This window comes from Chenopodium quinoa, unplaced genomic scaffold, assembly GCF_001683475.1.
Source record: "Chenopodium quinoa cultivar QQ74 unplaced genomic scaffold, ASM168347v1, whole genome shotgun sequence".
Lineage (NCBI taxonomy): Eukaryota > Viridiplantae > Streptophyta > Magnoliopsida > Caryophyllales > Amaranthaceae > Chenopodium > Chenopodium quinoa.
In genome coordinates this window covers 4,496,150-4,520,827 of record NW_018742733.1, presented here as the reverse complement: position 1 = coordinate 4,520,827, position 24,678 = coordinate 4,496,150, and the positions used below count along the sequence as shown (strand labels likewise).

General features: G+C 32.6%; 2 protein-coding genes and 1 pseudogene across 5 annotated transcripts; 1 reads left to right on the top strand and 2 right to left on the bottom strand.

Annotated features, from left to right (window-relative positions):
• Positions 1-2,079: 2,079 nt before the first annotated feature.
• LOC110723964 (pirin-like protein) lies at positions 2,080-5,349 on the bottom strand. Its single transcript, XM_021903382.1, has 6 exons — positions 5,092-5,349; positions 4,843-4,892; positions 4,692-4,730; positions 4,511-4,539; positions 3,064-3,230; positions 2,080-2,920 (listed from the first exon to the last, which is right to left on the bottom strand). The coding sequence occupies exons 1-6, from the start codon at positions 5,208-5,210 to the stop codon at positions 2,425-2,427; spliced, it is 900 nt and encodes a 299-aa protein (XP_021759074.1). The 5' UTR covers positions 5,211-5,349; the 3' UTR covers positions 2,080-2,424.
• A 5,611-nt stretch (positions 5,350-10,960) lies between these two features.
• On the bottom strand, positions 10,961-18,462 carry LOC110723963 (uncharacterized protein At4g26450-like). Of its 4 annotated transcripts, none has more exons than XR_002511796.1 (6): positions 17,911-18,462; positions 15,825-17,426; positions 15,420-15,606; positions 14,702-14,780; positions 14,032-14,126; positions 10,961-11,498 (listed from the first exon to the last, which is right to left on the bottom strand). XR_002511796.1 is itself a non-coding variant. In XM_021903380.1 (6 exons), the coding sequence occupies exons 1-5, from the start codon at positions 17,913-17,915 to the stop codon at positions 14,068-14,070; spliced, it is 1,905 nt and encodes a 634-aa protein (XP_021759072.1). In that variant the 5' UTR covers positions 17,916-18,462; the 3' UTR covers positions 10,961-11,498; positions 14,032-14,067. The 4 variants fall into 4 exon arrangements, 3 of the variants coding, with proteins under 3 accessions (XP_021759072.1, XP_021759071.1, XP_021759073.1); XM_021903380.1 differs by having other exon boundaries at positions 14,032-14,123; positions 14,726-14,780; XM_021903379.1 differs by having other exon boundaries at positions 14,726-14,780; positions 17,911-18,461.
• Positions 18,463-19,839: 1,377 nt separating this feature from the next.
• On the top strand, positions 19,840-24,038 carry LOC110723962 (annotated as a pseudogene).
• Positions 24,039-24,678: the final 640 nt, after the last annotated feature.

Sequence of the window (24,678 nt, the reverse complement as noted above, 5' to 3'; positions counted from 1 at the left end):
ATTTAAATTATTTAATTCTAAAAGAAATTAATAATCTCGTATTTAATTGACTACCACTAAAATTTATTATCCTATGTGGTGGGCTGAAAAAATTAAATCCTACGTGGCTCTTTATAAATTCGGGAAAAAACTTCTCTTTATATTTATATATATTTTCAATTTTAATCCCCCAACCTGCCCCCCTCCCTTTTTATAAGAATAGAAGAATAACTCTATATTTTATCTCATTCCTTTTACATGGGATAGAACAATTCCCATTAGACAAACAAGAGATGGTAAGATACAAGGGATTATTAATCTTATTTCACCATTTATCCCTTCAAACAAACATCTTGTATTTGTTTTTTTTATTTAATCTTTTTAACAAAGGGAATTATGGTAGTTGGTATCAGAGCCAGCATGACATAAAGGTCACGGGTTCGAATCTTATCCGCCCCTCCTTCAAAATGGAATTAATTCGCACCGGGTTTGAGAAGGTCTACGCTGCATCCACATTTCAAGCCCAAAGGGCCTTCCATGTGAGAGGGAGCGATAGAGTCTAAAACATATTCTCGGGGTTCAACCATCAGATTAAGCTTAGTTGGGTTGAACACTTTGATTTCGATTTATTCATTTTAATAATTAAATCGATCTTATTTAGATATGTAGAGTAAATTTTATCAAGTTAAATATTTAAATTCATAAAATCTTCTTTTATAAAAACATGTATGTCCTTTGTTGTTTTTTTATACATGAGTTGTAACACACCTTCTTAGCATGTTAATTGAGGAAATAATTAGAAAAGCTAAATGGACGGATAAAACTATAAACCTTAAGTTATATCAACTTAACACTTACTCCATATAATACTATACTTGTCGTATTCATATCCTAACCACCCAGAACTGATCCCTAAATCCGGATTAGCCCAAAGGGTGAACCGGGTAGAACATCAAAAAAAAAATATATAATACTATACTTGTCGTATTCATATCCTAGTTATTGATTTAACATATCATGTACTCGTCTTATGTTTATACGCATTTAATTAAATAAAAAAATATGATATTAATTTTTTATTTGGAAAAAATAAGTTTAGGATATGTGGATTCTTATAGGCCAAATGACCATAATAATGATTACATCTAAACAATTTGTGGATATAATTATTGATTTTGATGGGCATGGGATGTGGGATGGTTTATGGGCAATTGGAGAACTTATGGGCTTGATAATTTATTATGTACTATACATAAATATGATTTGTTTGATGGTATATGTTTTTATAAACTACTCCCTCCGTTTCTTTTTAGTTGACACGTTTCTTTAGTCACGTTTGCCAATGCACAAACTAAATCATTAATATCTTTAAGAACCGATAAGCAAAAATTATAAAAAGTTGATTTATGAAAATATACATTGTGAAGAATCTAACAAGATCCCACTTACTATATTTATCCTTACATATAAATCACAAACCATGGTTAAAGAGAGGTGTGTGAATAGTGCTAAAGTCAAAATGTGTCAACTAATAAAAAACGGAGGTAAGTATGTTTTTATAAACTATACTTAGCACTTTATTTCAATTTTTTTGATGAATTGAAACTTTATGTGTGGACCATTTGTCCATTTTGATTATTGCTAAGTTGTTGAGGTATTCTTAAGATGCCAATAAAAAAAACTTGAAAAGTATTGAGCTCCTGTATAATTTAATTTGACTAATAAATATGTATTAATTTTTCTGAAACTAATAATTTTGTTGACCTTTTCATGAGATAAAATTGTGTTAAACTTTAGGTTTCTACTCCATAAATTTGTAAAATGTTGTTAGGTATACTCCATTATTATGCAAAAATTAATAGAGTGAAATAAAGACAATAGCCTACTAAAGGAGAAATTTTACATAGTTCCACTTGTAATGCTTTCTTATTTTATTATTGGCAGCCAATTTTGGTGAAAAAATTACAAAGGTTTAAGGGAAATACATTAAATTACATAGTAGAAACAACATTACACAATTATAATAACAAGCTATTTAAATAAACACTAATATGTTTCAATGTAATAAAGACTATAAAGAATTCAAATAATACTCTTCACTACTCGTAATCGATGTCTACTTATAAGAGAAAAAGAGTTAGAGAGTGTAATGATATCTCTAACTAAATCTTTCATTTTCGATCTAATTTATGTGTCAAATGAAATGGTTTGCTACCATAAAAAAGAAGAAAGTGAATCTTAATGCCGTATCTTTTTACTTTTCTCATTTTCCTTTTAGGGGTATGTGACTCGATTTTCTTACCCTATATTCTTTTAAAAAAAGTTTTTTTCGGTAACTTTCATGTTTATCCGTTGATTTTTTTTTTTTTTTTTGTCATAACTCCCGTATACATTGAGACGAGGTAAGTAAATAGGGATATATAGCAAGTGGGATCATAAATTTTTTCAGTCAATCATTGCTTCAGACTTCCAAAACTTCACTCTCTCAAATCCATTAACACAATTATCAAAATCTTCAAGAGTTTGATCAATCTCTTCTTGTGTGTTCATGACAAAAGGCCCCAATTGGACCAATGGTTCACCCAATGGCTCACCACCCACTAAAATAAACCTAAGAGGTTTATTGGACTTGTTCCAAGCAACTAGCCCATCACCAGGCCCGAGAAGAAGAAGATGGTGGGCCGTTACAGGTGAAGATCTTGAGTTTCCAAAAATGCCCTCACCTTCTAAGACATAAACAAATGCATTCCATGATTTTGGAATTGGTTGTTGAAGATTTGCTCCTTGCTTTAAAGTAAAATCTAAGTATAAAGTTGGTGTTCTTGTATAAACAGGTGACTTTTTTCCAAGGGCTTCCCCTGCTATTACTCGAACTTTGACCCCATTTTTCTCGGCTTCTACTACATCCTTACTTTGTATTTCTTGATATTTTGGCTCAACTCTAAACAAAATTTTAAAAGTACAAATTGTTAATAACTAAATTAAAAATTATCTAAATAATCTAGAAATTAGTTTTATCGACATCATAGTGGTAATTAATTACGAACCTAATATAAATATAATAATTAAAATAAAGTTTATTACATTTTATGTTTGGAAGATAGGTTGATCCAAAGTTGCAAACCCTTTTGAACACCTTGTGCTGCGGGCATTTCCGAGTGTACTATCCCTCTTCCAGCAGTCATCCATTGCAAGTCACCGGCATTTATAGTTCCTTTATGTCCAGCAAAATCTTCGTGTGTAATAGCTCCCTATAAACACATACAACAAATTCATACAAACGATAAGAAAAGAGAAACATTAACCGGCATGTGGTTAAGCAAGACTAATTGTCACAAGTTAAAGATTGAGTGCAAAGAAAGGTAGGTGTCCACTTATACCGGTTAGTGTTAAAATTAACTCCATCAAAATTGTAAGTGGTCAAACTCTTTTCTGGTGTTAACTTAATTAAGTCAATCAATTGGACATTATTAATCGTTTTCTAAAGTCGGCTTGATCACCACTAACTTATGTGACATTATTATTGTATATATATTTTATTCACATGAAATGATTAATTTTGTGTACATACTAGTGAATATCTAAATGGTATGGAATTCAAATTCACACTTTTTTTTTTGAGTTGAAGCATGGACCATGATAGCACTAGGCAATAATGTTGGTGCACAATGTGCATATCATATTAGCTCCCAAATTTAAAGCATATGATAGCATGTTTTCTCAACAACAACAGCAAAATCTAGCTGTATCCAAATTAAATTAATATATCCTCAAATTCTTACAATATAGTGGTTGAAACAACTTCGTATATTCGAAAGATCTTTGTATCTCAAATGAGGACACGTAATATTTTTCAATTGAAAAGAAACCCAAGAAAGTGCAGTCTTTGGTCTTATTCTAATGATAGTATTAGTCACTTATGATGGTTTCATGTGAAGCAACATAGTATGAAAACATGTTTTTCAAGCACTAATGACATATATGTACATTAGCACCAATCAACTCGCGGTTTCTTAACATATTCCTAATCTGTTAAGAATACTGATTGAACCTATGTTATGTTTTTATTCATTTTACACTAACACAACTTTTACCTATGAGTCTGTACTGTACATACTCATTTGTTGCACATCTCATATTTCATATACAAACTTATATAATATCGTTCTCATCCCAATATAAATGTGTTATATATCGATGCATTAGCTAATCTAAATAGACCTTATATATAGTTTACTTCTTAAAACATACCATTAACTTCCAAGTATTAAGCATGTCATCACATTAGCTATGCAATAGCAATATAAAAATGCAACAATAAGCAAACTTATAATCTGGTAGTTTTGTTGCTGGTCAAAATGCATTATCATTGCTTAAAATTCAAGTTGAAGTAATTAATTTAATATATAGTTTGTCACTAATCTTGTTTAAGATGGAACAATTCACATTAAGAAGAAAGAAGGAAATTTCACCTAACTTGAATATATACATACTACTTGCATAATGAAAAAAGATTAACTATAAAATTTACCTGTAGCATGTAAGTTACTGTCTCAAACCCTGTAATTAAAACAGAACATAGAATTTACTGTTAGCAATATTAATATTACATATAAATCTTATTCAATTTTTTTTTTATTAATATTTTGAAAAAATAATCTGAAAATTACTTATTTATTATGAAGCTGAATATTGAATGTTAGAGAACAAACCTCTGTGTGGATGATCAGGAAATCCAGCAGGAGCAGAAACTGCAGAAATAACAGTACAAATAATAACAAATGTCAGTAAAATACAATACATTACTATAAATTAAGCAAATTAATTAGAAACAAATAATTGCCCAAAAATTTAATAACCCACCTGAGAATTCATCCAAAACTATGAAAGGATCAAAATACTTGAGCTCATACCTGAAAATAAGAAAACATAACACCCATTGAGCCAAACAGTTGATCGAAATATATGTATCTTCAAATAAAGGCTAATGATGCAGACGGGTTTTATTGTATTTTTAGTAACCTTGGTCGAACATAACCCATTTGATCCTACACAAACCGTCTTTGAATCATGTCGAAAAATACTAATAAACAGAGGATAATATAAGCTTACCGGCCAATGCTTCTACGAACAACAGCCCCAACACCTTCACGTTGAGGCCTAGCTTGAAACCTCCTAACAATAGGACGTGGAACATCAATAACATTATCGGAGATCTCTGTATCAACCATCTTTTCCCGTAAAATATGAAAAGTGGACACTTTTTTTTATGGGATGAATCGAGGGAGTAAATTTTTTTTTTCCTTTCTTGAAATGTTATGTTTAAAATATCGTAAACTTAGAAAATGAAATAGAAACTAGAATTTGAATGCATGTATTTATACTAAGGGAAGTTCGTTAATCAGAATCAACAGTATAGTAGTTTATTTAATTAATTAATTAATTAATTTAGTCAATAGGAAGGAAACTTGGGAGTGGGTCCCATAAACTGGCCTACTAGAGAGCTTCCTTGCCTCCCTAGGTAATCTTGTATACTTTTGGATTACGTCAGCATAACGTATATGTGATGTTTATATAAACACGAGAATCATGAACAACTTTTTAAATTTTGTTTTTATATGTATATGTGACATTTTATGACTTGATACAATTCCTTATTCCTTGAAATAAATGTTGGGTTGTTTCATTTGGTTCACTTTGGCTTTCCTCTTTTGCACACAAGGGTATTAACTATGAATGTATGATTAAATTGGAAATAATTAGGTCATGTTCACTTCTAATAGGTTCGATAAGTTTTGTAAGTTTAAAGAAGATAGAATAAGTTTAGATAAGTTCATATTCCGCATAAAATAAGATAAAATCAAAAGTGCTGTAATACAGTCCTATACATTTATATACTTTTTCATTCCTTTACATAAATTTGATTTAGTAAAAGTATAAATTAAGTATTTCAGTTGCATGATTATTTTTCTTAACACAAAGGGCTTTTTCTTTTCAGCTTAATTTCAGTTCAGTTCAGTTTAGTTTAGTTTAGTTCAGTTCAATTCCTAATTTCCTTTTGTCATAAAATATTTATTTTGGTTCAGTTCAGTTCAGCTCCAATCAGTCCAGTTCACTTCAGCTCAGTTCATTAAATCAGAACAGACCCTAAAATAATCAAATTGCTTCAAAATTGTGTATATAAGAACAATGAATAAATTAAAGTTTTGAAAGCAAAAAGAAACTGAAAAAGTATTATTCTTTGATCATTTTATGTGATTTATGTGCCATGAAAATATAATTATGCAATTGAGTAGATTCGTTTTAAAGTATACCTTTTTTCTTTTTTTTTTCTTTTTTTACCGAATTTAAAAAATTCCTATTAAACTATCATCTTTATTTTGTATTTTTTTTACTAAAATATTATTAAAGATCATATATTAATAGTATATATAAGTTTTTTCATTAGCTAGCATGAAATTTCAAAGGATGAATTTACAAAAGAACGAAGAAGGTAATGAGCTCAGCATGACACCCTAATTTAAATTAATGGCTACATTTAGGAAGCTTGTTGATTTGTGAATCTTTATATAACTCCACAAACTTATATAGTTCCGCACCTATAATAAATTGGCGACATGACAACATTATTGGAGTTACAAAAAATATCCTAAATTTTGAATATGATTTTTATTTTATGGTAAGGCATTATTTGATAAGAACTATATGCATGAGTATAATTTATAATAAATACTTCTATGCTGATAACTTGAATGTAGGGTTGGTCCATGGAAATATTTTGATTGATGAGACCATGCATATGCCAGCATTTTAAGGGAAGGGAAACGAAAATAATCTAAGGTGGAAAAGGCACATACATGGCTTTAGAAAGATCCATAACTCCTAAATTGGTCCCACTAATAATGTGGATGATAAGGTAGTCATAGTCAAACATTCATGCCGGTGGAATTCCCCTCAATTCATTGCAAATGTATGTGTAATTTCCATATGATTTAATTTAATACTTATTCACTCTCATCTTTTTTACAATGAATTTTAAAATAGTTCAAAAATATAATTGGTCATTTATAAGGTGATCTAATTCTTGATTGTGTTTCGTCCCTTTAAAATGACTTTTTTTTTTCCCCTAAGTACTAGTATAATATAGAAATAAAATGTATATCTTGATTGTCCTTCCTTTGAAAAGGACTAAAGGACTTTTTTTTCCTAAGCACTTTGTAGAAAGCTTTCCTTCAAATTTATGCAAAGAAGCTAGGAATGAAGGATTGATGGCCTCTTCTCATTTATTGAACTGAATTGACTGAACTAAATATTTTATGAGAGAAGAAAATTAGGAACTAAACTGAACTGAAAATAAGCTAAAGAGAACAGGTCCTGAAGGGAATAAAGACTGGTCTCTTCAGCTTAATTTCTGTTTAGTTCAGCTCTAATCAGTTCAGTTCAGTTCCTAATTTCCTTCTCTAATAAAATATTCAGTTCAATTTGATCAGTTCAGTTCAGTAAATCACAACAAATCCTAATTGTGATTATACAAATGTTTGATAGAAAAAGATATAAAACATACCTCTTATGTTCTTTAGATATTACACCAATTGCATATCCAGAGGCATGGTGTAGCCAAGGCACCTTTTCTTTATTTTGATGAACAAAGGACGGTTATTGTTCATTTAATAATTTTCTTATTAATGATTTTATTTCATATTCTTGAATACGTGTTTATCAACAAGTTGTTTAATTGTTCCTTCAAAAAAAAAAAAAGTTGTTTAATTGTGCATCAGAATGACATTAACCAAGCATCATTCATTTTATAAGTGGTGTTTGATCAGTCTTAATTAGCTTCTCTACTTATCTCTTCCCCATTTCCTAATCAATTGCATGTGATTAGAAGAATTGTCTCACGTGAATCCAAAGAATAGTCGACTATTATGAAAGTTTAATTAATTGTAGATAACTCTTTCCTTAGCTAATTAATTAACAATATTTCTTTGACAACGTATTATTTTTTACTCACTTATTTCGATCTTTTCAAGTGGTATTAATGTCAAACTACAAGTTTGACAAAGTTAGTGTTATCATAATAGAATGAAGCAAGAAGAGAGATTATTAATTGAATGAATAAAGAAAATATTGACTGTCACACGATCTAAACTTGAAGAAGGTATATATATATATATATATATATATATATATATATATATATATATATATATATATATATATATATATATATATATATATATATATATATATATATATATATATATATATATATATATATATATATGGATGTTTCATGCACACTTGCGACTTATCCATATTTTTAAAATACACTTATATGATGAAATGCTTATGCATGTTATACTATTATAATATTTTTTTATTCACTCATTCAATGTATTATGAGATTATGACAGTTTTTTTGGATCATTGGATGGTAAAATGTTTTAATACCTACCATTTATATACTTAGAGACCGTTGACTTCAACTTAATTTCAGTTCAGTTCAGCTCCAATTAGTTTATTTCAGTTTACTTCATTTCTTGATTTCTTTCTCTCATAAAATATTCATTTCAGCTCTATCCACTTCAGTAAATGTGAACATGCCCTTAATTACTTAATTGCGCTTTTTTTTTCGACATGGTTGAAAAATAGTTCTTCCTCTGTCCCATAATACATGAGACGTTGAATTTTTTTTTTCACTATTAATGCATTAAGTTTGACCATAATTTTTTACTAAGGTAATAAAAATATATTTTTATCATAAAATATGTTGTTCTATAGGTTTCAATATATAAAGTTTCATGATATAATTTTAAAAATAATTCACTGATATTTAATTATATAAAAATATAGTTAAATTAATACATTGATATGTGTGCAATATTTGATTGTGTCATGTATTATGTTACAAATGGATTACCAAATTGTGTAACAAGCTAAAACAAATTACAATTTGTGCATGCAAACAAAGGTGATTCACGTATTGGTGATCTAAGCATGATGATTTTTTAGTCTTAATTTTATTTGAGTTTTTGTAAAATATAAATATCTATCCTTCTTTGTTGCCAACCTATGAAAATACGGTACATAATTATATGAATAATTTGATTACTTTGCTGATTTCAATGTAGACATACACTGATATAACTAAGATGGCGTAATATGTTAGTAGAGAAATATATATAGGACTATTCTATTACTATTTCAAAGATTCTTAGAGTAAAAATATGAAAATATAACAAGAAATGACTTTGATTCTCTCATATCATATTATCATTCAACGATTTTATATAAGTCGTTATATGCTTTAATCTAAACACTGTATGAAAACTATGGTCTATTTGTGTGCTTGTAATAGATTCCCTGCCTCATTAGGTTTTCTTACTCCCATTCACTCGTTTAAATTTTAAAGTTGATTGTCATAGGACAAGATTTAAAAAAAAAAAGTTGTATTGACAACAAGATTCGATTTCATATTTTAAGTGTCACATTTAAACTATTATGAAATGAATGTTGTATGAAAATTCTTAAATTTACAAAGAATCATGTATTAGAGTTAAGTACGTAATCAAGTATTTGAATCAAACTTAACCATAAGGACAAGATTCCATTAATAAATTATAGTGTACTTGTATTTACACTTAGTGGCTCATAATCATCCAATTGTATGTCAATTTGTAATAATCAAGTAAAATAATTGCAAGGTTATCTGATAAAATAGTGGATTTAATGGATAAAAACGGCAGCAACTAAAATGTCATGATACATTAATGATGTCATCTACACAAAAGCATGATACAAGTATAGAACGAAGCATAGCCGTTGGATGACATAATTATGATCCAAGCAATATGTGTTTGGTCTAAGTTAAGCTAATAATATAAGCTACTTAAGATTATTATATTCACTTAATTACTAGCTGGCTAAGAGTAACTGTCATGCAATAACATATTGACTGTTACAAATTCTAATTACTCATTAGAGTTCCATTATAAGAATAATAAATATTACAAATGAGACTCTAATAAAAGAAGGGAGGGAGTAATATATATAATGGCTCAATGAATTTAACAACGGAGGATATTAAAGCTTTGGCAAGATTTTAATACGAGTACATGCTTATATTATTCTGTTATTGTCATGTGAAAAGAGAAGAAAATAAATAGCGAGATGAGATATTATTATTGATTTAGAGTTAGTAACACTACTTAAGGAATAATTTAAGGTTAGTGTGATATGTAGCCCTAAAGACTATATATATAAGCATTAAATACATTCTTAAAAATTATACTACTTTCGGTCCAAATTACTCGTAACTTTGGGGTATTATTTGTGAGATATAAAATATTCCAAAGTTGCGAGAAATTTGGACCAGAAGTAGTATAAAATTAGGAATTCATGAGAAAAATATACGCAAATCAGTATAATCAGGACATGTTCTAATTGTTTGAATTGAACTAAGCTGAATTGAACTTATTGGAGCTGAACTGAATATTTTATGAGATAAAGAAATTAAGAACTGAACCGAACTTATTAGAGCTAAACTGAACTGAAAATAATCTGAAGAAAACAGGCCCAAGTGTATATTTTTATGATTTCTTAACTTTTTATGATTTTCAAGTGTAAATTTACACTTTGTTTGGATGAAAAGAAATTGAGGGAAAAGAAAGGAAGGGAATCGAAGGGGTAGATAATCTTTCATTTGGATGATAAATGAGAGAGGGAGAGAGTTGGAGGGGAGAGAAATGGAGAGATTAAATTGTAAGAAATTAACTTCTTCCCTCCCTTCCCTTCCCCCCCTTTCCCCTCCATCCCCTTCTTTTCCTTTTCAATCATCTATCCAAACACACAACACACTGTTGTTAATGCTTATATGTACCCTTAAGGGCTATGTATAACATTTTTCATAATTTAATACAAGATGAGATATTAACATTGATTTCGAGTTAGTAACACTACTTTAGGGGAGCTTAACCGAAGATAAGATGAAGCAAATATAACTATATTATTGTTCCCAAATATAAGAAAAGTGTTTTCTACAAGGACTCATCTTCCTCTACATGAACAACAAATTGGTTTTGCTTCTCTAATTTCGATAAAACCTTCATAACTGGTAACACTCCTTCAAACATGGGTGCAGTTCCAGTCATTCTTACGCAATGCTCGTGGCAAATGCGCATATACATTACAATATGCCATACTGTTACACACACACACACACTGGTATTGCATTTGAAAATGGTGCTTATTGAGGCTACACATAAATTTGTAAAAACCATCTAATGATGGCTAAATCTAATTCAGAACGGTACACCATGTTCAGAGGTTGGAAAAAGGAGGTCTTTGTCCTGAACACAGGAACCTTATACGATTTCCAGGGTACCTCGGGCAAGCAATATCCTCAAGTACAATGTGTTTTTACACAGCTAGTAACAGTATGAGGATAATTGCAATCTGTGACTACGAAATCTCATTATCTTAACGGACTTTCACACAAGTGATTGCAGCATGCAGGTACCCTATCACAGAAAAAAAAGAAAACAAGGAGAAACCGCATTAGTTTACAGAAATGCGTGTATGAGCTTGTAAAAGTATAATTACGAGCATACATCATACAAAAATAATCCTTAGTTCAAGAAGGCAAGTATTGTTCATAGGAAAATTGTCATGTCAAAGTTCCCATTTCTAAGACTTTTAACTCGGACAGTAATTGAATCACACATAACAAACAAGCAGCAAGTGATAGAGTGAAATGAAATTAGCTTCAAAATCAAAGAAAATAGTCTCTAGAGTATAGACCCACTACGATAGAGTATGAAATTAGCAAGTGATAGGTCTCCTACCAACCCTAAACTGTAAACTGATAATCTCGAGTGCTCTATTTATCACCATCAATACACACAACCCAAAGCTTCTCAAGAAATTTTGCAAAAGGTAACAAGGAGCTTAGATTTACACTAAACTATTCTCATTTTATGCTTTATTTTTATGCCAACTTGGATCAAGACAATTGCTTCAGTTCCAGCAATCAATTGTGTCATCAGTTGAGAACCCCTCATTTCAAGATGAGAAAAGAGAGTTTTTCAATTTTCAAATTGGTACAAGACCACAATCTTGACATATAACTGCGACTTCATAAAAGCATATTGTGTTTTTAAGCGTGTCCCTAATTACTTTCATCACAGGAGTTAAAACTTAAATTATAAGTCTAGTGTGAGTTTTTGTAACACTGGAACACAAAAATCATCCAAATTATGCATCTCATATTATGTTTCTCAGGCTCTTCAATTTGAAGTATGTGTCAGATCTTCGCCATCTGAATGGCCATGGACACTTTACACTTCTATGCTCTTTCAGGACCAAAACATAATAGGTGAGTCTGAGATCAGTACCAGAGTCTGAGTAGAAGAATTATACAGGACCCCTATCAACCCAAAACTGTAAAAAGAATTTAGTCATTTGCCTCTCAACCAGTGTATCAGCAACATGAATTAGGAGCTATGGTGATTGCAAATTTGCAACTACGGCACAAAAGGTATGGCCAATTGACCATATTGGTATATAAGTTCACACCCTTGTGACAGATTGGTATATAAGTTATTGCCGGCGACATATTGGGATAAAAGTTAATATGTGGCGACATATTGGTATATAAGTTAATAAATAACTTGTTTTAAACTACTTTTGCAATCTTACTTATTATCATATTATACTTATTCAACACCAAATAATAATTTTTTCCTCTTCCCTCCCACCTAAGATTACCAATAATTTTTTTCTTTTCCTTTTTTTTTTGATACAAAAAAAAACATAAAAAAAATTATCAATAATTATTTCTTCTTTATTATCAGTAATTTATTTATGAATAGTTACATCATCTTAAATTTAATTACACCATTGAATAAGCATTAGTAAAAAGAATTAAATATAATACAATAAATTTGATAAATCAATCAAGTGATAAAACCCCAAAGAACTAAATAATAAAAACCCCAAACAACTAAAAAGATAAATTAAAATCTCAATATTATTTATTTAATTTAAAAACCAATTACTTAGGCCCTGTTTGATTCACCTTAATTTTGCTGAAAAATTATTTTTACTGAACTGAACTTATTTTTACTGAACTGAACTTAATTTTACTGAACGTAAATTATTTTTACTGAACTGAAATTATTTTTACCGATTTTCTATTATAATTCTTCTTTAATAAAACTGAATTTTACTGAACTGAACCTGAAATTAATTTTACTGAATTGAACTTATTTTTACTTAATATTATTTTTTTAAGGTGAATCAAACAGGGCCTTAGTAGATCCTAACTTTCATTATTAATTCGTTTGCTTAATTATACCCACAACTTTCTAAATCAACAGTATAATAAGCCAAAAAAAAAAAAAAAAGACCAATGCCCTCAATAAATTCAAGCTTAGCTTTCCTATTCGTTTTCCCCTAGCTTCTTTTTACTATAGGCTTTTCATTTTTTATTTTTTTTTTGGATTTTTACTTCATAATCTTTTTAAATTAATACAAAAAGTAGAGAAAAGAAGAAAAAAATGTCAGATAAAAGTTATTAGCACTAAAAATAAGTGTGTGTATCGTAAGCATATCCTCCGACGAGAAAATAGGGGTAAATGTCGGCATTTCTTAACTTATATACCAATATGTCGCCACATGTTAACTTTTATACCAATGCAATAACTTTTATACTAATCTGTTACGAGGGTGTTAACTTTTATATCAATATGGTCAATTGGCCCAAAAAGTATGATCTAATTATCTAACTTATAAGAAACTCTAAACAACTAACAAGTAGCTACTGAACACTTAATAGATTGACAAACATGTCCATGAAATAAGCAAACGAAGCCCCAAAATAAATAGCATGGTAGTATAAGCACCCTAGCTTCTTGTGACAAGGACTATCAACAAAATGTCATTTATATTTGTATTAGATTCATATGTTGCAAATTGTTTGATTCAGTAAAAGATGAACTCCCAAGAATCTCAACATTTTTACATACAAGGTTATGAAGTAAAGAGGCAGATTACCTGATTACAGCGTTATTTGCATCTCATGTTATTAAGCTACAGTTCAAAAGGATTTCTCTCTTGCGTAGGCTGCTCCCATGCACGTAAAAGACCTGCTGCAAACCGAGTTTCAACCATAAAATGCCAGCCATCAACAGATACTATTAACCCAAGAAAACAACAAAAGAAGCCTAACAGGTGAAGCAGCAAGACACTCAGCTAATTCTAGAGCCTCTCAGAATAAGCTTTCCTGAGAATTGCTCCCCAAGCCATTTCTTTCTTTTTTTTTTTTTTTTTTTGGGGGGTGGGGGGTGGGGAATCATTTTGGGACTAATGCTGTCTTGTTGTTAAGGGGTAGGGGGGTGGAGGAGGGGAGGATAGGTATACTATGGGCACAGCCATACAGGATCACTAAGTGGTTACGAAAGAGTCATAAACTTTCTATCTTCAGAGTATGGGTTATTGAACAAGTGTATAAGAGTAAAAATGGTGTGCCTTCAAAATAGGTCAAGCAGCGATGATCAAAAAGTCAAAGCCAGACTCTAAAGTGCTAAGATTCCTAGCATCGAAGAACTAAAAATCCAAACCTAAAGGTAAGGGTCCCTGCAAATTCAAATTATTTGTCCAGGGAGCAGCTTGGGATTCAGATGGATTAAGCTAAATGCTTCTACATATAAGAAAACAATAATACCAGCAATTTAAATATCTGGCATACTTAGAGGAATTTCTCCCAAGGACATGTAGATTGGATCATCTTCAGTGAACATTGCCTGCAATAATCAACACCAAAATTATTAGCCAAAACTAATTATAGAAGAGGCCAGTCAAATAACTAAAGTGTACATTCTTAATACAGCAATTCAAAACACTCGGTATAGGGTAGCATATTTTCGGCTATATTATTATTTTACACATAAATATCACTAATTACCAAAGTTGATAAATAATGCTGGATAAATAAGCTATCAACCGAAGCACCAAGATAAAATAAAATTCTTTCCAAACCTTCATGGAATAGAAAGTGGTCAAATTATCTTAGCAACAGCCAGCCTGGGCAATTAGTCCTCAATACCCATTTTCACACACAAAGCCATCTAAAGGGAGATGGGAGAAAGACACCCCCAACACCAGCCTATTCAGAAGGGTTTAAATTGTTTGTATATCAACTTTATACATCTTCTTATACTGGTATATTGATAGTCACTAAACATGCATAAATACATTATTACATTCAAAGCAGGACGTCCCCAGTTTGCATCTCTTATTCTGTTTTGTTCCGCAAAGACCATCTAGTCCCCAACAAATCTAACACCCACATTAAAAAGGGACATCCCAATATAAAGGTAACAATTACGGAACAAAATAACATAATGAGATTAAACAATATTTTCAAAATTCAGGAGTTGTACCTCGCCATGATTAAGGCCCATGCCATTGTGCAAAGAATTCATCTCGGGCTGAACTGAAGAACAATTTGGGACATCATTACCAAGTAACTCTGATATCATGAACCCATACCCATCCTGACCATCAGGATTCTCAGTAGCATTCTGTGGATTTTGAAAGCCATCTATGCTTGTTATGCCAGCTTCAGTACTGCTCATTGATGAAAAATAAGCAAACATCTCATCAACACATATAATTCTATGGCTTCACATGCAACGGTGATGCAATATCAAATTAAAGGATACTAAAAATACACACATAATGCTTTTTAGCTGTGGGAAGAGAGGGGGGGGGGGGTTGAAAAAATCACAATGAAAAAAGAAAAGTGATAGGTGGAAGAAAGAAAAAGGCCATGGAAATAACATTACTTTTTCATGGATGTATTTGAGCTTTTGCATCCCTCCAAAGATGTACTTTCCAAATCAATTATTTCAATATCTTTTCTCACTGATCCAGATCCATTGAATTCATTAGTTAAACTGCAACTGTTCCTAATGGACAAATCGATATCAACAGGTAACTCTCGACTGGAACCTTGAATTGAGGGATACAACAAAGCAGGAACTTCATGGTTCTCATGCAAATCAGAGGCTTCCATAAGGTTGAGGTCGCAAATTTTAAATGAATTTGATAGCAGCTGCTTCTCTCCTTGATTTAAATCGGATTCTACACCCCCTTTCAGAGGCAATGAGACATTGGTAAAGCTCTCCTGACTGGCAGACACATTAAAAATGTTAATGGCCCTTTTTACTGGTGAAACAGAATTCTTGTCCCTCAGACCTGAGAGCTGCGAGTACTCATCACTTTGAGCAACAGAAAGCCATTGTTGCTTAGCTTTCTTTGCTCCCTCCATCATATGATCCATCTCCATGGGTCGTTTCTCACCTCTATCTTTAGCAATAGAACTGCACATCCCAAGTTCAGGTAATTCACTAGTTTTTTGTTCATAAGAAAATGTTTTATCAGTAAAAGGCAGAGATTCCACGAATTTTTGCTGATCAGCAGGGTATGTAGGGCTCATAGCTCCTGCATCACTGAAAGAGTGATCAGATACATCAAGAGACTTGGAACTAGGAATCTCTTCTGAACCATTCATGGTTTCATATTTTTGGCAGTCAAGAGAATCAGGTCCAGTCTCAGTGACATTGTTCTCCTTGCTGAATAGAAGTGGATCACTGTCTGGGTTGCTGCCCATCAAAGGAGAAGCACTGATCTTTTCTTCACCTTGCTGAATAACCATGTTGTCCACAACAGTATCTTTCTCGTCATAATTCTCAGTGCCAGGTTTAGTCTCCTCAAACACGTCGTTCACTGCATCAGAAGATTTCACTACCTCATTATCATCCTTGTTTTGGACCAAAGAATTCACCGTTGATTCTAAATCACCAAGAGAACATCCCTTTGCAATCTCATCCTCCAACTCACTTTGCCTATCATCTTTGGGAGCAGGCTCAACTGAATGAGAATTCTGAACGACATCCGTATCATTGGTAGTATCCTTGTGAAATGTATCATTATCAACTTCCATGGTCCTTGAAGGAACAGCTTCATCACTCAGCGATCCTTCCTTTTCATTCTCACGGCTCCAGTCAGAACTATAACTCCTAAAGGGTCCAAGTCTTCTCCTCTCCCTTGAGTTATTTCTTGACATGGTAAGATCCAAATCAGTCGAGGACCTTCTACTACTATCCCTATCTAACGAATTACGAAGATCCTGTAATTCCACTAAATTGTTTTTCAAACTGCCATTCTGACATTTTCCAGACACCACATTTGAGGACAACAATCCACGCGAAACCAAATAATCGACTGCTAATTTACCAGCCTCAATGAAAAGATCGCCTTTACGAGTTGGCTGTGGTGATGGATGGCGCGGAGATGGTTGAAATGATCTTGGCGCCCCACGCCCAAAACCACGGTTGAAGTTTCGTGGTTCTGAGTTGTAAAACCCTGATCCTGTCATATTAGACCTGCATCCATTCACACAAATTAACATACACTAAACCATATTACAAACTGCTCTGTCTCAAATTGGTAACACAAATTTTAACCCTTATAGAACCAGTTTTCCAATTCCTCTAAATCAAAGGTTGGCATACAACAATCAAACTTGTAATCACTACACTAAATACTGGCAAATCCGAAAACAATATTATGATCTGGGATACTTTGAAGGTTCAATATTACATCATCAACAACAATTAATTGACCTAATTTTGGAGAAGCAACATTAAATGGCAGATATCACACAAAAATCAGCAATATTGACCAAAATTAAAATTAGGGAATATCGAAAAAATGAAAGAAATGGAATAATCTGAAATACCCAGATTATAATTTGAATTTACGCATTAGTAATCACAAAAAATACAAAAATTAGCGTTAAAACAAAGTAAAATCAAGAATACCCACATCAAATTAGATGCAAACAATTTAAAAAAAATAAAAATTTACCTCATCTTTGATCTTATAAAATCAAGAAAGAAGCTTCAAACTTGAAATGTCTTCACAATACTATTAAATTCCCATTAAAATCAAATCATAGAAGAGAAAACCCAGCTAATTAAAGTGGAAAAATCAGCAGCTGGAGTAATAAAAAGGGATGAATTAAAATCAAATCATAAAAAAAAAAAAAAAAAAAAAAAGAAATAAAACTCCCACTGAAAAATATGCAGAATTCTGGAGGAGAGAGAAAGTGGGTAAAATAGGGTGAAGAAGAAGGATTGACTGATGTGAGAGGATTTTTTTTCTTAATTTTCTGAATTTATAATTTCCTTTAATGGGGATTTTTTATGGGTTTCGCATTAATATTTTGGGAGTTTTATTTTATTTTTTATTGATCGATGTACGAGTTTTAGGGTTCATCCAGTAGCTAAAACTTGTGAATTTTCGTCTTAAATTCATTTTTTCATTTACCCACGTGTTTTTCCCTTATCTTTTTTGAGATGGACAATACATTTGTAGGGCTGAATTGGAATTTTGTAGCATAAGACCATTGATATTTTTTTCCTTTTACAAAAATTGGATAAGAGGAAGCAAGTAATTATTCTATGTTTTTTTTAAAGCGTATCATTTTATAGATTGTAATATTTATGTGCGTTAATATTACTGTTATATTAATTGCTAAATTAGGTGGCAATTAAGTAATATTTTGCAACTTTTTAGAAAAAAAATTATGATATTTAGAATTTCAGATCTATTCGCATCAGATCGCAACAACAACCATCGCCCTAAGTCCATCACAACCACCACAACCTGTCTTATCGTCGATCAACCACATAGGCTTTTCCTGGATCTTCGTCTCATCTTTTTCCTGCCGCCTCTTTTTATTCATCCTTTCTCAATGGCAATGACCCAACGCTACTTCGCAACGGTAATAAAACGACCCCAGGTAGCAAAGAGTGTAAAATTAGGGCCTACTAAATTACTAATTCTTTAAGGAAACGGTCTTCTTCACAACGACATTTTATCACAATGATGGTGTTGCTCATGAGGAGGAAGGAGGAGAACAATTCAAACAGCCATAGCTGTGATGTATTGATGTGATAAGGAGAAAACTGAAGAAGATTCAAATTACTTATTTGTCCCTAATTTTATTGGCGAAATTACTACTATACCCCCTGATTTACATAATTAGTAAATCAGCCTGATTAACTTGTATTTTCTCCTTTATGCATGTGATTAAACATAGTCGATGTGAGATAGATAGTTAGATACGTATAGTCAAAGGCACATTGGTCATTTTTAAACAATTCTTTGTGGCCAATCTCAAAATACTTAACTATTTTTAAATGCTTTGATGAAAATTATGTGCCCAATTCATATTTGTAGGCTACTTGATCTTGTACAACTAGTCTCGACTTTATCAAGTTTGGGCTAACAATTCGGTGCAAAAAAAAAAAAAAAAAAAAAAATCTGGTGCATATTAACCCTAACCTTTATATCGTTTTGATCACGAGTATTCATGATCGGATGACCCATTGGGTACATAAATTAAGGACCTGTTCTCTTCACCTTAATTTCAGTTCAATTCAGGAGTTCAACTCCAATCATTTCAGTTTAGTTCCTATTTTTCTTCTCTCATAAACAATACATTTTAGCTCTATTCAACTTAGGGGTTGTTCACATTTACTGAACTGAACTGATTGAAGCTGAACTGAACTGAACTAAACTGAGCTGAAATGAATATTTTATGAGAGAGGGAAATTAGGAGTTGAATTGAACTGAACTGAACTAAAATTAAGTAAATGTGAACATACCTTTAGTTTAGTTTAGTTTAGTTCAGTTAAACTCCAATCAGTTAGGTTGAGCTTCAATTCAGAAATCAGAACGTGCCCTAAGCTGCAAAAGCTTACCAATTTTTTTGCAATCCGTCTTTTTCGTTGCAAAATATCATGTCATAGCTCAAGTTAAGGCTGTTAAACCCACCCAACTCGTTCTTCTTCGAGAGTTCGAGAGTTGCATAGGAAAAATTGCTGGCAAAAAAATGGGAAGAACAGTAGTGGCTTTGATCGTGAGTTTATGGGTGATCCCAATTTCAATTCTTGTTAATACAATTGTTCCTGATGCTTACATGGTAATTCAATCTTTCCCATTTTTCTAATTTTATATTTTTGCACGAAAATGATTTTTTTTTTCCTGCTGAAAATGATTTGGTATTGAATTTGACAGGACGAAATATTTCACATTCCACAAGCTCAACAATATTGTAAAGGCAATTTTAAGAGTTGGGATCCCATGATTACTACTCCTCCTGGCTTGTTTGTGAGCAATTTCCCTTAAAGTTTGTATTTTGTTTCTAAATATATGTATTTTATTTTGCGGATGTCAACTAGCTTATTTGGTTAAAGTCGTGGGGTATTATAATTGATATCCGGGACTTGGGATCGAATCTCACCATACCTCATTGTACTACCCAAATTGTAGCTATTTGGTTGATGGGTTTTTGAATTTTTCATCTTTATTGTTTCCTCTAATTTAAAAACCCTTTGAAAGTGTGATCTTGATGATGATTATCTGGTTGAATTTTTAGAGGCTTGAAAAAGAGTAAAAACTAGGTTAGCTGTTGAAGGTGTATATTGATTTACCAAGCTATTGCTGTACTTTTGAAATGGTACAAAATGAAGGCATTATTGTGTGTGAAAATTTAAATGGTGAATTAAGGAAGAAGGGTAGATATCATCTATTGTGATAATTGATATTTATGGGGGAGTGATTGTCACAGTGAAGGGGATTTGTTGGGATTGCACCATTTCATGTCTAGTTGTTAATTCAAACAATTCAAATTCGGCCAAAAACTGTTAAAGGGTTTTGCTAATTCCTTAATTCTACTGATGTAGGAGAAGACTTACTCGATAGTTTTCCCCCTAGTATTCTAGTAGATGTATCGGTTTGTGCAATTAGCATTATTTGGTGCCTTTTTTTAGTGCTCCAGTAAGTAGGTTAGGATGGTTGGGGTGAGCGTTTCTTGGTGTTAGCCAGATTGAGATTTGGGCAAGCTTCTTTCAGAATGATTTTACTCAATCTACCCTTGAATGTTATGTCAATAATGTCATTTCCACCATGTTTGTAACTAATTCTAACTATGCTCTAGATTGTGCAACTTTTTCTTCAGTTGGATTAGTTATCTATAGTTCAAGTGTTAGTTAGAATGGAGTTGATTTGGTAATTCAAAACCTTTGCAGGTACTATCTTTCACTCGCCCATATTGCTTCTTTGTTTCCAGGCATGGTTTTGCTGCAACAAATCTCATCCTTTAAAGATCTATGTTCTGCTGCAATCCTTCGCTCCATCAATGGTGCATTAGCTGTTATATGCAGCATTCTATTATATGAGATCTTCACACAGTTAAGACCAGCACTTGACAGAAGAAAAGCAACAATTTACACTGCTGTTCTTTCATTATACCCTCTTCATTGGTTCTTCACTTATCTTTATTACACTGATGTGGCATAACTGATCTTTTTCCTTGCTATGTACCTGGCATCCCTGAAAAAGAATTATGCTTTGAGTGCCTTGGTAAGAACTAAGTCCAAATGTATATCATGATACTACTTTGTCTACTTCATCTGCATGAAAGCATACTAAGATATATTTAACTCTTTCATGAAGATGGGGGCATTGTCTGTATGCATTCGACAAACCAATATCATATGGATGCCTTTGGTCGCATGTGGTGGTATAATTGATATGCTGCTGGTCAACAGGCAAAATGTAGGTATTAAAAAATCTAATGTGTCTATTGGTGAAAAGGACCACATAAATCCTAAAGATGATTTTGCAGCAAAATCAGGATTAAGAAGGCGAAAGATGAAGGCTTTTGCACTTGATGTTCCCTGCTCTACTGTTATTGGCGCCGACAAAACTGCTCTTTCAGGTGACCTCCTTACCTTTATCAATCTCCAACTAATTGTCCATAATCTCTAGAGTCTAAGTGTAACTAGTTAAGGTCTGCAATTGAAACTGCAATTGCCACTGATCAGCCACTATTATGTATGTTGTATTATAGATGAGGTTGGGATTGACATAGATACTCGGTACAAAATGAAGGTTGGATGAGTTGCCAAATTGTTATGAAATGTGCTATTAATTGTTTCTTTCTTCTATCTTTTATTGCTATGTAATTATATTCCTTTTGTTTTCATTGCTTCATATTTATAATAAGGTCATGTAGCAACTAACTTTTATTTATGCTATTCATTCAAGTCCTCAGAATGGCTTTTCATATCTTTCAAAAGTAGCTACTGAGTAGTTTTTAAATTTTATGTCAATTTCCATCTCAATCTTACTTCCTTCCTCTTTATGGGTATTGTCAAAAGATTGCTCAGTGATAGTTAAAATTTCACTTTTCGATGATGTAACTAAATTGGATTGTGCTTCTAATCTGTGCCTACTGTACTTATGTTTGAGCAATTAGAATGTTTCCTGCCATAGCCAAGCCTTTCCCTTCTGTCGCTGTTGGTTTGAACGTAATTTAACCTTTTGATAGCTATCAGCTTGGCATAACCAATACTTATTTTCAAATAAATCCATGATCTATTAGGCAATATGGTGGAATATTATGGTTTATTAAGTAAAAATTAGAAAAGATCCCACATGCATTTGCGTACTTGAGTTCATGAATGGTTGATCAGTAGGCCTTTTCTCGTGTTTGCAAAGTGTTTGTATTGGTTTGTGTCATTGTGTGCTTTCCTTTTCTTACATTTTTTGGATTTTTTTTGGGGGCTAAAAGAATGCATTGTTCTTGTTTTGATTGGTATTTTAAGACAAGATATGCTTTATTTATAAGATTTAAGTGCTTCGTAATTGGTAACTTCTCTTGTGCTATTTTATTTGTAGGATTGTTTGATGAGTTCCAGTACATTATTGTACAAGCATGGCATTCAAAATGGGAGCTTGCGGTTTCTTTTAGCCCCTTTATTTTGGTGCTGGGAGCCTTTGTTGCTTTTGTTTATTGGAATGGAAGTGTTGTTCTCGGTACTATCATCTTGCCCTGCTGTGTCTTTGCCTTAACTTCTGTTTTCCTGTGGTGTTTGTGTGCTGCCTCCGTCTTTCCATTTTTCTGTTGTGTAAGCATTTTATTCTCCATCTTTATATGTTGCAGGTGCTAAAGAAGCTCATGCTGTATCCCCACATTTTGCTCAAATTATGTATTTTGCGATGGTTTCTGCATTGTTTAGTGCTCCATTCTACTTCACTTTGGGTCAGGCTACTGTTCTGCTGCAATTCATTTGGAAGACTAAGCCACTTAGTTTTGTCCTGGGTTTTGTGATCTTTGCTGCTGGTCTGTTTTCTGTGCATTATTTCAGGTAAGCAGAGAAGCCTATCTGTATATGATTAAGCTATGTTTTTTGGAAACTGATATATTTTGGTTGAATGCTGCAGTATAGCTCACCCCTATCTTCTAGCAGACAATCGACACTATCCATTTTATATCTGGCGAAGAGTCATCAATGCTCATCAGTTGATGAAATACTTTCTAGTCCCTTTTTATGTTTACTCATGGCTATCAATCTTGCACATATTAGGTCAGTGTTTTATCAACCTTTTACGGCTTGTATTCAGTACTTTGTACCTTTCACAGTTTCGCCTGTCTAAACATGTTTATCAGTGAAGTCGTAACAAATGGGCTTGACTTCCTAACAATCTGCTGAACCCCTCTTTACTTTTCTGTCAACAGGAAAGGCTAGGGGCAAAATCTGGTTGTTGGCTTATTTCTTGGCTTGTGCTGCAGTTCTTGTGCCTACTCCACTGGTTGAGTTTAGGTATTACACAATACCATTCTTTATTTTTATGCTTAATTGTAGGATTGATGAGATTAGTAAGTGGCTTATCATCGCGATTCTTTATGTAGTTGTTAACAGCTTCACCATGTACATGTTTTTGTTTCGTCCATTTGAGTGGAGCCATGAATCTGGTGTTCAGAGATTTATATGGTAGATTAGCAACATAGCTTAACACTTCTTTTCAGCAGATTTTAGAAGTAGTCTTGTATACCATGTGTTTGGGTCCAATTTAGTCAAAATTGGGCCTAAGCACTAAATGATCCAATTAAAAGCCCAAGGTCAAGGTTCAACTCTCCAATTGCTCAAAAGTCAAAGGTCAGCCCACAAAGTAAGCCAATTGGGCTAAAGCCCAACCTCTCCATGTATGATGAGGTATAAAAGCCATCATATTGACACATTCAGGGGGAGAGTCATATTCCAATTCGTATGCTCATTCTTGCATTCAGAAATATTCCACAAAAGCCTCAAGCTACAAACTCTCTTGCATAGTGTCTTCCTTTTACACATTATACTGACTTTAGCATCGGAGGGGCCTTCCTCGGAAACACCCCCGAGGCTAGTTTACGTGTGTTCACTGTGCAGGAAACCTTCGGCCCAACACAACTTGGATCGAATCCAGTCTTCTCCATTTCAACGGACCTTCGGCAAGGTCCCATTGTTTTCAACCGAAACAATTTGGCGCCGTCTGTGGGGAAGACTTTCAAAAATCTTTAAGCCAAATTCCTAACCAAGATCATCTTGCAATTATCTTAGCAGCCATGGCTAAGAACCGCAAGAGCAAAAGCCTCCGTCAAGGAGCGGGCGAAAAGCCTAAAACCCCTACACCATCGCCCTCGCCGGACCGGAACTCTCCCAAGGGTGCCGGCTCGGGGGGAGGATCACACAAGGAGGATTCCCTATCTCCTATAATGCATGACTCTCAATATAGGCCGGACCA

Bases quoted from the DNA above. Each gene is read 5' to 3' on its own strand.
- LOC110723964 (XM_021903382.1), bottom strand. From the start codon at position 5,210: ATGGTTGATACAGAGATCTCCGATAATGTTATTGATGTTCCACGTCCT. The intron at 4,731-4,842 runs GTGGGTTATTAA...TTATTTCTGCAG, and splicing joins AGTTTTGGATGAATTCTCAG to TTTCTGCTCCTGCTGGATTT. The intron at 4,540-4,691 runs GTTTGTTCTCTA...TTTTAATTACAG, and splicing joins TCCTGATCATCCACACAGAG to GGTTTGAGACAGTAACTTAC.
- LOC110723963 (XM_021903379.1), bottom strand. The intron at 15,607-15,824 runs GTAATGTTATTT...ATCAATGAGCAG, and splicing joins TCAAATACATCCATGAAAAA to TACTGAAGCTGGCATAACAA. The intron at 14,781-15,419 runs GTACAACTCCTG...TGATTATTGCAG, and splicing joins TGGGCCTTAATCATGGCGAG to GCAATGTTCACTGAAGATGA.